The 13969-nt window shown below is 52.2% G+C and overlaps 1 protein-coding gene across 4 annotated transcripts in view; it reads left to right on the top strand.

Moving 5' to 3' along the window:
* The window catches only part of Spns2 (sphingolipid transporter 2), a 38503-nt gene that overhangs the window by 10394 nt on the left and 14140 nt on the right, over positions 1 to 13969 (top strand). For all 4 annotated transcript variants that reach the window (XM_036194620.1, XM_036194622.1, XM_036194619.1 and 1 more), the window contains exon 2: positions 4867 to 4932. In XM_036194620.1, coding sequence (XP_036050513.1) covers positions 4867 to 4932 — 66 coding nt within the window. The remainder of the gene's footprint in view (positions 1 to 4866; positions 4933 to 13969) is intronic.

Raw genomic sequence — 13969 nt, 5'->3', positions numbered from 1 at the left:
GAAGCAGGGAAGCTGCCGGCAAGGTTGAGGATGCAGGGGCTTGTTCCTGGGGTTGAGGGTGGTAAGAAGGACTGCAGGTGAATCCCACGGAAGCCTGGGTGTTCAGCGGTGCTGCTTAGGGATGGAGCCAGCTGGGAAGCTGAAGGATGAGAGGAGAGTCTGGGGTTGTCCACCCTGAGTGAGGATACAGTTTGGAGAGCAGAACTCTATTTTCGTCTTGTTTTGTTTGGAGGTCACATGTAGCCCAGGCTGGCCTTGAACTTGTCATATAGCCAAAGGTATCTTGAACTTCTGATCCTCCTGTCTCTTCACCTCTTGAATGATGGATTAGAGGCATCATGCACCACTATACTTAGTATGTGAGGTGTTGGGAATCAGAATCAGGGCATTGTGTGTGCTAGGCCAGCAGTCTAATCACTGGGTCACATTTCCAGACCCAGGGCAGGGGCATTTTAAGAGCTGCTGCTGTGAAGGAGGAGGGGAAGTGCTGGCCAAGGGGACAGGTTGGGATGCATCCACAACCAGGACATACAAGGCATGGAGTGCCAAGAAGAGGCTGAAAGCTGAGGTACCAGATAGAGGCTGACAGATGCAGGATTCTGTGAGGAAAGGAGAGCCTTCCCTCAGAGATTTGTGAGGGGTGTGATGGCTGTGAATGGATTTGAGGATTCAGGGATTCTGCTATTCCAGAATATGTGTCTTTGGGGACGGAGACCCTGCGGCCCTTGTGAATGTAGGTTGGGTGGTCTCCGGGAGAGGTTGGTCTCAGGCTAGAATAGGTGGGAACCACACTGGGGTGGGACCCCCACCTTGTCCCCTCCCTGGCTGGAACTGGTGGGCCAGGAGGCCGGGCTTGGCCTGAGCTGTGGGAAGCTGCTCCTGGGCGTGAGGCCCATCCTGTGACCCAGCAAACCTCAGCCTCCAGGAAAGAGTAAATGTAAGGCTGTGGTAAAAAAGAGAGGATGTATGTGCCTGCGACAGGCTGGAGCCCAGAGGAAAATGTGAGCCAGCTATGAGCTGCTGTGACACATGCTTCCCATGCCAGTGGCTATTGGAATCATTCTGCTGCCCTGCCTTTCTCCAGACAGACAGGAAAGACAGAAAATGACCTAGAAAGGCTCCGAGGGGCCTGACCTCTTTTGATGCAGTCCCTGCTCTGCAAGAAGGTTACTCTGGCCTTGCACCCACAGCTTTAGGACAGGTGGCAGAGGGGACCGCAAACTTCCTGTACTCTGGCTTCTAAACTTCCCTAGAGTGCTTGGGGACCTTGGCTGCCTGTCTGCGAGTGGAGAATAGAGAAATCAGGGAAAGCTTCCTGGAAGCAGAGGCAAATAAATGTCAAGCTGGAAAACCACCGGGTAGGGAGTGGCTAGCTGGAAGGTTTTACAGGTTTTGATACAAAATTTCCTTCCCTGAAAGAGGGCTCTAATAATTTTAGACCCAGGCCCTTCCTTTGGTGGTGGGCAGACAGCCACGGACTCAGGATGGGTGGTGGGGGGAGAGGGGAGGACAGTTCATTCTCCCTCTCCCTCCTGATACCCATCCTTTATCTACCCAGCACTGAGGCTGTTCTTGTCTACCCATAGCCATCTATCAATCTACATTCATCCTACCCCCTACTGTCCCTGGAGACCAGCTCTGTGCTAGGCCCTGAGCTAGGGGATACATATGAAGCAGGAAGAGGCAAGGTAGAGGGCAGCAAGAGAGCCTCTTTACTTTTCGCCAAAATCATTGGTATTTTCGAAAGGATTAGCATATTCGGCACGCTAATGAGTTGACTGACGGTCGTGTCCCCAGGGAGCCTCAGTATAGGGGCTGGTCACTGAAGGCAAGGTTGGAGAGCTGGGACAGAAGAGGGAGGAGCCGAGGACTGAGTTGATTACCACTGATTCAATGAATCAGGCCTATGTAACAAGGCCTCCACAAAAATCCCGAAGGACTGGAGAGCAGGCTGCTAGGAGGTTCCTGTAAGGTGATGTTTTAGGAGGTGAGGAGACCCCATGCCCCTCCCCACATGTCTCAATGCAGGCATTGTTCTATGTGTACTCTGAAATCTTTGTCATAAATGTGTGTGTGTGTGTGTGTGTGTGTGTGTGCTTGTATGTGTGTGTGTGTGTGTGTGTGTGTGCTTGTGTGTGTGTGTATGTGTGTGTGTGCTTGTATGTGTGTGTGTGTGTGTGCTTGTATGTGTGTGTATGTGTGTGTGTGTGCTTGTATGTATGTGTGTGTATGTGTGTGTGTGTGCTTGTATGTGTGTGTATGTGTGTGTGTGTGCTTGTGTGTGTGTGTGTGTGTGTGTGTGTGTGTGTGTGTGTGTGCTTGTGTGTGTGTGTTCCCCCTGAGTTCTATGAGCTGTGCTATCAAATGAATTGAACTCCAGGGGGTTGTGGGAACCCCACAGGACAGCCTGGGGTTTATGACGGGCACCTGCAATGGGGAGCATCCTTGGGACTGAGTCTTCACCCTGGGGAGTCTGATGCCTCCTTAGGTGGATACTGTCAGAGCTGAAGTGACCGGTTCCCCCTTTGTGTCTGCTGCAGCCTCCACGGCTTGGGTGCTGTGTGGAGACCCCCTGCCTTGAACTTTGCTCACAGAAGCTATCTCTTATGAGAGTCCATTGACAGAAACAAAGCTTGTTTTTTCCCTTCCATATTTCAAGACCTGGTTTCAAAGCCCATGTCCAGAGCCCCGGGGTGCTGTGTGACAGTGGCTTCCTCCCCCTGAGCCTTGGTTTATTCATGTGCAGAATGGAGGTGGGCAACTCGAACACCAGGCACGTGTGTTCAGATTTGCCCTGAGAGCCTCTCCATCTCAGAATTTACCAGGAAGCAATTACTAATGGCATTAGTTCCCAGGCACAGTGGGTCCCAGGAGAACCCTTACAACCCCTTGTGTCTTCCCCATTGAACTAACTCATCCTGACCCATCCTTGGGATTGGTGCTAATATCAGGATGGACCAGGAGACACTGGGCACTGATGGACTGAGGCTGGAGAAATCAGGAAGATTGCTTAGGAGAGGAGGCGTGGGAGCCAATCTTGAAGGAGTGGCAGGGATCAGTGGAGTGAAACCGAGGGCCAAGCTGGAGAAGAGGCGTTTGGAGTGTGGAAGCAGTCATTGGGTAGTTTGAGAGGTGGGGTTGTCATCCAGGAAGTGAGACAGGAGGGCAGGGTTGGCAGAACTGTGGACCAACTGTGTGACCGGAGGAAGGGCTTGTACACTGTGGATCCACAGGTGACTGAGAGAGAGAGAGAGGCCTGGCTCAGGAGAGGGAATGGGGCTAGGGCCTGCGAGGTGAGTGTGGACAACTCCCCAAGGTTGAGCCTATTGGTGTTGCCTCTTGGCCTCTGAGGCTGGTCAGGGCTTCTCTGGTTCCACATAGTGGCTATGTCGATCTGCAGACCTAGCTCCTACTATCCAGCTTTGTGGCAGGGGCATTGCCCCATTAGACCTTGGTTATTAAGTCATTAGCTAGGCCTCACACTGCCTCTTCATTAGCGTAATTATGGAGAATCCACTCAGGGAATTAGAGAGGAAGATACTTTCCCCGACTGTCAGGCTGCCAGCTACCAGCCAGGCCTGGCCCTACAGCCGGCGAGATCCCTCAGCTTCCCAGAAGGGTCTAAAGAGGGACAATGACATTTGGTGCCCCGACTCCATCTGTCATCCTAAACCCAGATACAGTACTCAGCAATCCCTGACTCCTCCTTCCATGCTGGTGACTTTGAGCTTATGGTTCAATCTCCTGTGCCTCAGTTTCTTCACCTGTCCAGTGGGATAACAGTGCGGTCTCACACCCAGCAACACAAACCGCCAGTCACCAGTAATGCTGTTGTTTTCAGAGAAAGCTCCAGGGTCTCCAAGGGCCCCTGTTCCCTGTGTGGGCAGCTCTTGAAGGCAGGGCGTCATCTCTTCCTCTTCTCTCCCTAACCCTTTCTCTGTGGTAAAGGACTGTGGCCCGGTGGTCCTTCTGTGCACAGAGATAAGCCTGGTGGGGCTCTGGGCTAGGCTACTGGGGGTGCTAACTCTGGAGACTTGACTAAGCTACAGAAGGCATCTGGGATCTGTAGCCCTAACGCTGTGGCTCTGTGTGTCGGCAGTGGATGATTTGTAGGTTTTCTTTAGCTTCTGTTGATAGTCAGAGCCCAAGTGGAGAACAGAGGTGGTAGACTGGGGAGCAGTCATGGCCTCTAGGACCTGTTTCCCTGAGGCCTGCTTTCTGCATCTGGGAACTGGAGTCCTGGTCATGAGGGCAGCTGGCATGAGTGGTGTGTTCGTGAATGAGAGTGTGTGTGTGTGTGTGTGTGTGTGTGTGTGAGAGAGAGAGAGAGAGAGAGAGAGAGAGAGAGAGAGTGTGTGTGTGTGTGTGTGTGTGTGTGTGTGTGTATGCATGAGAGCCTGTGTGAATGTTGCCTTAAGCCACCTTGTCCTCATTTCTAGTCACTGGTTGTCTCCACAACTGGCTGTGGCTGTACTTTGCTCTTTACCTGGGGACTTTGTGAATGGCAGAGAACAGGACCCAGGCCTATGGTTCAGGTTCGGCTCTCTCACCCTGGGTGGAGCACAGGCAAGGCGGAGGTCAGCTGATGGAGTTACCACAGGAGAGCCTTGCTCTGCTTTATACTTCAGGCTCCTGCCGTGGCTGATGAGTGGGTCTCATACCCAGGCTGAGCATGGGAAGCCCTCAGCAGAGATAGGAGGGAGTGCTGGAACCCCAAGCTTCCCAGTGGTCTGGATAGCCTAGGCAAAGTGGAGGTCACAGCAAGCAGGAATGCGGGAGATGGGCCAGGCTGGTCTGAGACCGGGGCAGCTAGTGGGAATACCCTTGCATTAGACTTTGCAGTAAGCACCTCTGTCTCCTCTCCAGGTGTTCTTCTGGACATCCAGCAGCACTTTGGGGTCAAGGACCGGGGCGCCGGCTTGCTGCAGTCAGGTAAGGCCTATTCTTACCTCACTATCTGCCCAGCCTTCATTCTCTTGGTCTCTTCTGTCCTCAAATCAGAACAAGGGCAGGCATTGCAGCAAAATCCCACTATTGCCTTCCACCATGGGCCCTGTCCTTCTAAGCCTCAGCTTCTTTTCTTGTCAAACATAATACACACACCTATCCCAAGTGGGTATAGAGACAACGAAGAGCACCAGGTCAGAGCTGAAGCCCACCAAGGGGACCCTTCTTTGGGGCTCAGAGACATCATCAGCACCCAGTGTCTTGGCCCACTCGGTCAAGGGAGCCAGTGGTTTGGGTGATGCCAGCTGAGCCTCCGTTCCTGTTCCCATCACTGCAGCCCCCTCCACGCCTTCATTCTGATCCATTTAGGAATCACCTCTTGAATGACAAGGGATGCCACCACCTGTCAGCTTCTGAGGGAGTCTGAGGTCTCGGATCCTGTCTAGGCTTGGCCTGAGGGTTCCTGCCTCTCCTTCCTAGGATCCCGGCCTCCCCATGGGCCATCAGAGGCAGGACCTAAGGTATTTTGAGCTGTGGCAAATACAGCAGAGGCTACAGGGGAAACCGCTGTGCAGCTGCCCTAGCCTCTCAGTTTCCCATCTGGAGACAGAGACCATGTCTGCCTCTTCCTTGCCTTACCCTTCAGGGGCCTGTAGGATCTGTACTCTTGGCTCCCTGGCCTCCCTACTAGCTTTGGCTATACCACCATGACCTAAGCTGGCTCTTGAAGATCTGCTAGAGACTCAGTCCAGCATGGGATCCTAGGGTGTCTAATCTTGACTGGGCTCCAACCTTGTTGTATGACTCCAGCCTGTCTCTGGGCCTGGAGTTCATCTGGCTGTGAACCCTAGGCAGGCTGGTGTGTGGGAGAGCTCTCTCTGGTTTTGCATTCCAGCCCATGAACCCTTCCCCAGCCTAGCTGTTCTGGGAGGGTGGGGGTGGAGGGAATCTGCCTTGGAACCTGCCTGACCTGTCTAGGTGGCATTCCATATGCACAATGGCCCCTAGAGCTCCCAGAATGACACTGGCATGGCACGCAGTACCTGCCCAGGCCCCTCAGAGAGCACCCAGCTCCTTGTCCCTGAGCAAAGATCCTGGATAGGGTCTCTGGCTCCGAGAGAGATCTATTGACTAGCTGTAGGACTCCTTCCTAATAAGTGACACTTAACTAAGGAGGGGCAAGGCTGTGTGGTCTCATGTCCACATAGTGGTCAGGACTCTACCTCAACAGCTGTGGCCTCCACCCAAGCCATGAGCCCAGGCCTTCCTTTCTGCTTCCTGGCCTCCCTGGCTGGGCTGCCCTGCTTTGTGCACAGTGATCACCCAGAGGAAGGGGTCCTGGCCAGTGGTAGTATGGGAAGAGTGCACTACACAGCTTTCCTAGACCCTGGCCCCTACCCCACATGGTCCCTGAGTCCCCAGGGACCTGGATGAAGCTTATCCCTCTGGTCCTAGCCTTGCTGGTGATCTGGAGGGAGGCTGTACCCCAGTTTCCTTCATCAACTACCCTGAGTGTAGCCAGTCCTACCTGGCCTCTCGGGGTGTGGGGGGTACCAGTCCCAGAGAATGTGGGAGGTCGGGCCCTGAGTCCTTCAGCAAGTACCTTCCAGGTTGGATTCTCGCTTCATGAGAGGACGCATGGTCCCTACTGATCTCCAGGGACCTGACTGAAAGTGGACAGGTCCCCCATAAATATGGCCTCCATTGATTCTTCCAGAACCCTATGGGCTCCATTTGCCAAGTTCACTTGCTGGTGAAAGAGGTGGGCCAAGGGAGGGGAGCAACTTGCTGAGGACTTGTAGCGGAGGGACCCTGCCTCTGCATGCTGCTGCCCTCTTGGCTTTTGGCGTTTGAGTGTCTGGCATCACAGTGTCCCCACAGTGGATGCCTCTGGGCCCAGATGAGAATCCCCAGCCTTCTCAGAGTCTCGTGAGTCCTTGCCTCACAGCCTTCACCCTGCTGTTTATTGTGATGCAGCTGGGATGGCTCCCTGTAGTGTCCTCACCCTGTTGGCCATTTTAGCTAAGAAGCTGGGCAAGCTCAACCAGGATGTGACTCAGTGGGCACCAGAGCAAGGCACCTAATTGGCCTGTGCCCCGGGCACCTGTCTCTCCCCTGAGCCTGATAAGGTCAGAGCTGGTGGAGGGCGCCAGTTAAGTGTTACTGCCTGCCTGGATCAAAGGGCCAGGACCAAGAGAACAGCGCCAGCTTATTTGTGGGCTCCAGGGGCTTTGGGGCTGGGAGGATTGTGATGAGATAGTGTTTGGTTTGGGCCTGCCCTTCCTGTTACCACCTGGGAAGGGGTCCACTGTCGGGTCCCCTTGTACATTGCTGCTGGCTCAGCTTGGCTTCTGTGGCGGCCCACAGAAAAACTCTAGCCACTGGGGGAGCCTCCATAGCTCACACTGAAAGGGACAGCAGCTACTAAAGCTGTTGCTTGGCATGCCCAGGGCCGGGTGTTGTTCATGCTTAGACCCTTCTAGCAAGCAGACTCCCCCCTGTCAATGGTAGTAGAAAATGCCATTCAGTTATGGCTCAGGTCTGGGAGCCTAGAGAGACGGCTGAGTGTGTGCCTAGCTGTAGCTGGTGGCGGGTGGGAAAGGCTTCCCAGAAGAGGGAATATTTCACTGGGGCTTTTTCATTCCTGGGAAAGGACATCTGGCCAGTTTGTCAGTAGATGTCAGAGCCCCGCCTCTCCCCCACCCCTGCTCCCACCCCCACACACCTTGCTCTCCTAGCTAGGAGAAATATGCAGAGAAAACCCGTCTAAATTACATAGTTGTACTTGAAAGCTAACAGGGAATTCCCAGGTGCCAGAAGCAAAGAGCTGAAGTCAAAAGCTGGACTGGGAGTTGGAGCTGAAGTCATGTGCTTCAGAGCACCAGGGGCAGTTGTATGTGCTGGGCCCTTGGCAGTGTTCGTCACGACATCTTCACAAAACTTCAAATGTACCCAAAAGCAGAATAGCACAACATACTTCCACCATGCATTAGTTCTATAGCTTCCTGGGTGCGTTGCTGGTCATCTTCCAGGCTGGGGGCTTTTTTACCTGAAGCTCAGGCCAGTGCTGTCTTGGGCTTCCAGGGTCACGAGGCTGACTCAGTTTCCCCTCAGGACTCAGGCAGGCTCCTGATCCCAAGCTTGTCTAGGCTGACCGGCAGCTCAGCCTGGTAGTGTTCCCGTTCCAGGCAGATGTTTCCTGCCTGCCTCTGGCTTTCTGCAGAGAGCCTGGTGCCAGCCCTGGCACCCTCAGGCCTGCTACTTACTCCTTTTTCCATGGAAGCCATCTGTTTCCAGGGACCCCAGCAAAAGCAAATCCAAGTGACTCTTTAGGGAAGCCTTCATGATGAAGAGATGGCGTGGACACAGGTGACAGCTCTCCCTGAAGACAAATCCACTGTAGTTAGAGTTTTCCTGCCTGGCCCACAGTCAGGACAAATCTCTCTCACCCGCCAGGCCCATAGACGCTCAGACCCAACCAAGTAAACACACAGAAACTTACATTGTTTACAAACTGTATGACCGTGGCAGGCTTCTTGTTATCTACTTCTTTTATCTTAGATTAACCCATTTCTATTAATCTATACTTTGCCACATGGCTTGTGGCCTACCAGTACCTTACATCTTCCTTGTCATGGCGGTGGCTGGCAGCATCTCTCTACCCAGCCTTCCACATTCAAGACGAATAGTGCTTGATGATCTAGAGGACCCGGGTTCAATTCCCAGGCCGTCTGGTGTCTGATCACACCAGGATTTAAAACAGAAAAGAGAATGGTGCTCACAGCAAGGGCAGGGAATGTGATGAGAGTGGGATGTAATGGTAGAGTGCTTGCCTCACAGGTTCAAGGCCTTAGGCTCCATCCTCAGCACCAGGAGAAAAATAGAGGCCACAGGCAACTCATCTCTGTGAGAGGCAGGCCATTCGTCCTCGAAACAACCTGAGGAACCACAGAGAATAGTCTCGTTTTTAAAGGACTGTAAAAATAGGTATGATTAGCCAGGCATGGTAGCTCACACCTGACATCTCAAGCACTTAAGAGGCCGAGGCAAGGGGATTACTATGAGTTTAGGACTAGCCTGGGCCACAGAACAAATTCCAGGATAGCCTGAGCTAGAGTGAAACCCTGTCTCAAAAGAAAAAAAAAGCCCTAGGAATGCTTAGTTTTAAAGTTCAAAGGGAGTCATGATATATATAAAAAGAATAATGCCAGGCAGTGGTGGCACACGCCTTTAATTCCAGCACTCAGGAGGCAGAGGCAGGCGGATCTCTGTGAGTTCGAAGCTAGCCTACTCCATAAAGTGAGTTCCAGGACAGCCAGGGCTGTTACACAGAGAAACCCTGTCTTGAAAAATGAAAAAAAAAAAAAAAATAGCACACAATGAAAAGAGAACAGGAAGATGTTTAAAATACCTGAAACTACTAGAAATTAAAAAAAATTGGTGTAAAATAAGGTGACAATTAGATACATTGATGAGTCTAGTTGAAGAGAAAATAAACAATTAGAAGATGGATCTGAGGGAATCAGTGTCCATGCAACACAGAGAAGGGACAGTGGGTGTGATGGTTGTTTGTGATGTTACCTGGCCTTTGTGACCTGTAATTGGTCAGCTGTGAGCTTCAGTATGGGGAGAATGGAGGAAGAGGAGGCAGAAGAATCAGTAGGACATTCCTGTGAAGGGCCTGAAGACTGGGCTAAGGTTCCTGGCTTTGTCTTGAAGCAATAGGGAGAAGGCGTGAGAGCAGGGCAGTCCCTGAAGTTGTATGCATCAACATCTTCACACTGTTGCCTAGTGCAGGAATGGATGGCCGAGGAGGCTGGAGGCTACTCAGGGCTTGAGTTTGTGGGTCCACAGGAAGTACCAGGATGGGGTAGGGTTAGAGGAAGAGATGGTTCAGACTGAAACCAGACAGTGTCTTGCTCCTTTTCCATCTTGATCAGCCCAGCAACATGCTCTGCTTCAGCAGACCTAAGTTCCACGGGCAAAGCTGAGCAGCACCATAGCCCCCGTTCCAGGGCCTGCTGTCCAAAGGAGGCCCAAGAAGCCACCCACCTGTGGCTGGAGAGGCCAGTGCAGGCTTTCTGTCCAAAGTGGAGTATAAAGAGAGCAGTGGTGGATTCTTCCTGCCTGAGGGCTGAATGTGGAGGGATCCCAGACACCACCAGTGGAGCCATGTGTGCCCTGTGTCTACCCCGTTGGCTAGGGTGGCCTGGGTTGTGCCTGGATGGCAGAGGCTGCCCACATCTGTCTGAGTATCCTCCCTGCCCACAGGATATGGAGGGTTGTGTGTCTTCTTGAAATAGCAGCCAGCTGGAATTTGGACTTGGGAAACATAGCCCTGGTTCAGCCAGGCCAGGGCAGAGGCAGGAGGTAGACTCCATAGCCACAGTGACACCCCTGGCAACCACCTTGTCATCTCCTACTCTGATACCACTTTTTCTGGTCAGGCAGGCCCCCCATATAGTGAGAGTGGCATCTCCTACCATGGATAGGGCTACATCTGTGATTGTCATCATGCAGATCCCCACCTGGATGTTAGCACATGATCTCTGTGTCAGCCACAGGAAATAGATGACACCTCAGACATGTCATTCAGCCAGCCATCTGTCCTGTTTTTCTTTTGTGGTACTGGGGATCAAACCCAGGACCTAGCACTTGCTAGGGAAGTGCTCTGCCACTGAGCTGTGTCCTAAGCACTTTTCTTTCTTTCTTTTTTTTCCAGAGCTGAGGACCGAACCCAGGGCCTTGCGCTTGCTAGGCAAGCACTCTACCACTGAGCTAAATCCCCAACCGTTCACTTTTCATTTTACTTTGAAACAAAGTCTTACTATGTATCCCGGGCTGGCCTGGAACCTGCTATGTACCTCAAATTGGTCTCAAGCATGCAATCCTCCTGCTTCAGTCTCTTGAGTGCTAGGGTTACATGCATCATCCGTGATGCCTGGCACCTCTGGCCCAGGCTCCCTTCCATTTTTCCTGATGGCCTTGAGCCAGCTCTGTGAAGGAGAGAGAATGAGGCTTGGCCCCTGAGTTCCGATACTGAGCTAGACTCCTCCCATCAGCAGTAGCCCGGGTACCCTGCCCCCTCTGCCTGGCTCCTTGCCCTACAGCTCCATTGTCTCAGGCCTGTGGGCTCAGCAAGCGTGAGCTGAGTGAGGTCTTCCCCACACCCTGGCCACAGGATGTCCTCGTGTATGCGGGAACTGCCGGGAAAACCACTCTGCCTATATTGAGGTTGGGGGCGGGGCAGCCAGTCTGGTCTGAAAGCTTTCCTCCCACAAAGACCATGGGGCAGGAGTGGAAGGCACCGGAAGCTTCTAGCTGTTGCTGGTCTTTATTTCCAACAGAGCAGCCTGATGGCTTTGTAAGCCTCTCAGTGCCCATTGTTCCCAAGGGATATAGCTCACTGTCCAGGCCTTTGCCTGGGCTGTTCCTCCCGTCCCTATCCAGACAGTGTGCAAGGCCTGCTGCTGGCCAGTGATGCCCCTGAGGGCTAGGAGGAGCCTGAGGGATGAGGCTGCAAAGATGACCCGACACATTCCTGACCCTGGATTCCTTTGTTCCTACGGGAAGGCAGACACTGAGGTCCTAGCCGGGCTTGCTATGTCATTCAGGGTGTGTTCCTCTACTCTTTGAGGCCTCAGTGGCCCCAGCAGTTATGTGGGTACAGAAAACTAGGGCTCAAGTTTTTTGATGGAGTGGAGGAGTTTGGGGGAGTGGCAGGCTGGACTGGCAGGTGGGAACAGGTGCACTGCTTACAGAAGCCTACCAGCCCTGGTGTTCCTGCTCACTGCATGAGCAAAAAGTCAGGGTGGGAGAGCCAGAAGGCTGGCCTGTTTAAGACAGTGTGATGTGACCAAGGCCTGGGTGCTTGCTTCAGGTTCCTTCAGTCACACAGTGGGAGCGTTTCCAAGCATTCCTTCTCACAGAGGTGGGATGGGGTTATGCTATGGCTCAGAATGCAAGCCCAGTCCTGGTGTCTAGGGACCTGTCTCCCTCCATGGCCTTCTCAGACTGCAGCCTGACTCATCTCCTGCTGTCCCAGTACACCCTGAACATTCTCTGACTTCTGGGTCATCTGTGGGGACCATCTTCTTCCTAGTTCATCAGCAAGTGATGTGATTTACAGCAAGGGCTTTAAAGACAGGTTAACTGAGATTTAATTCTGGCTCAGCCACACACTTGCCATGTGACATCACTTCTTTCAGCCGGGTTGTCTCCTCTGTAAGATGAAGTTATAGCAAGAGTTTGACTGAGATAATGAATGCATATGCCAAGAATATGTCCAGGGCCTGGCCTGTAATAAGTGATCCATCATTGACAACTGCAGGCGTCATTAACAATAAGCATCATACTTCATTAACCATCACACAATATGATTAGAAGACTTGAAATTTACATAATAGATATAAAGTTGATATATATAGACATGTATATATGTGATTCACACATAAAGTGTTTATATATAATATATGTATATATATATATATATATATATATATATATATATATATATATAAAAGTGTGTATAAAATGTTATCCTCATGGTGAACTCCTAGGCATGTTTTATTACCTGCTTTGACGTCATCAGGATTTGGTGCTCCCTACTAATTCCCAGGCTTTAAATACATTGAGCTGTGCATCTCCTACTCTGATTTTTCTCTGCCCACTCCCCACCCAGCTCAGACAGGCATACAGAAGGCAGTTGTTCCTCCTTCCCCTAAACACGTGTAAGCCCTTGGCGACTAAGCTTTTCCTTGTCCACATCCTGATCTGATCTCGGGCAGGTCTTGGGAGGCGGGGCTAACAAGAAAGCATTCTTTCTGTAGATGTAAGGAAATAATATTGGCCCTGGCTAATGTAAACAGAGCCTTGTTGACCCAGGCGGGCAGGGCGTGAAGCACCTTCCCCCGCACTGCCTCATCCAATGCTCAAGCCACCCAGAGCGGCAGCTATTTTTATCTTTATTTTACAGATGAGGAAGTTGGCGTGGAGAGCTGGCTCAGACTGGCTCATGAGAGCCGATTGTTAAATTTTTAGGAATTGTGTGAGCTGCTTGTTAGACACAGCCATTGTTCAGAACTAAATTATATAAACTTACAACTGAGTGATTTGTATTAAAAGAAGCTGATAAATGCTCAGGAGTCATCACTTCCTAATTACTTTCCTACATCAGGCTATTATCAGTGTGCCTGAGGTAAACTCCTTTTAACTGAATGGTGGAAACACCTGTGATTGGGAAGGTACTGAGTGCTGAGCTTCATGTCTCTTTGGTGGCTTGGCCTCAGCTAGGTGGGAGTGTTTATACTATGGATATGCACCATCTCCAGGCATCGTGGGGCCCCTCCTCTGATCCTTTTTAGAGAACCTGTTTTTACTCATTGACCAACACACCAATGAAGCGGGGACACAGAAGTGACCTGGCGAAAGGTCCTAGCTCAGAAGATGCAGAACTGGGCTTGAACCCTGGACAGGACGTCTCTGAGGCCCATGGACGGATTCTGCTCAAAGCCTAAGTTACAGACCTGAATTACCAGGTCCTCTGTCCTGTGTTTTCCAGTCCAGCAGAGAGAAGGTCCTTCATGTTCCTCTGCATCGCCCACTTTGCCTTGCTCACGGCCTTCTCTCTTCATTCCTTAAATGCTGCCTCCCCAGGGGCTGCCAAGCCATGCACACAGGAGCCCAGCAGGCAGAGGCCAGTGTCGTCTGGCCATCTGCCTGCTGGCAGTGGGCCTGCCTTCCATGGCACAGAGGGGGCTGCCTTGCTGTGTGGTTGGCCTCTACCGTGCCAGGTCCCTCCCATCACCACCAACAGTGGCATTCTCTCCAAGTCCCACCTGACTCTATACCATGCTCTTGTCCTGGCAGAACAAGGCCAGGTCATTAGTTCTTTGCTCTGCACCCTCCGGACTTTCCCATGGAGGAGCCCACCCCATCTGACCTCTCAACCTTGTCCCTTTGCTGCAGACACTCTGGCCCCTTTCCTGCCCCTCGAACATGCTAAGTGCACTCCTGCCCGCTC

Source organism: Onychomys torridus, chromosome 8, assembly GCF_903995425.1.
Source record: "Onychomys torridus chromosome 8, mOncTor1.1, whole genome shotgun sequence".
Lineage (NCBI taxonomy): Eukaryota > Metazoa > Chordata > Mammalia > Rodentia > Cricetidae > Onychomys > Onychomys torridus.
Note: the sequence above shows the minus strand (reverse complement) of the source record. Positions and strands in the feature narration are given on the sequence as shown.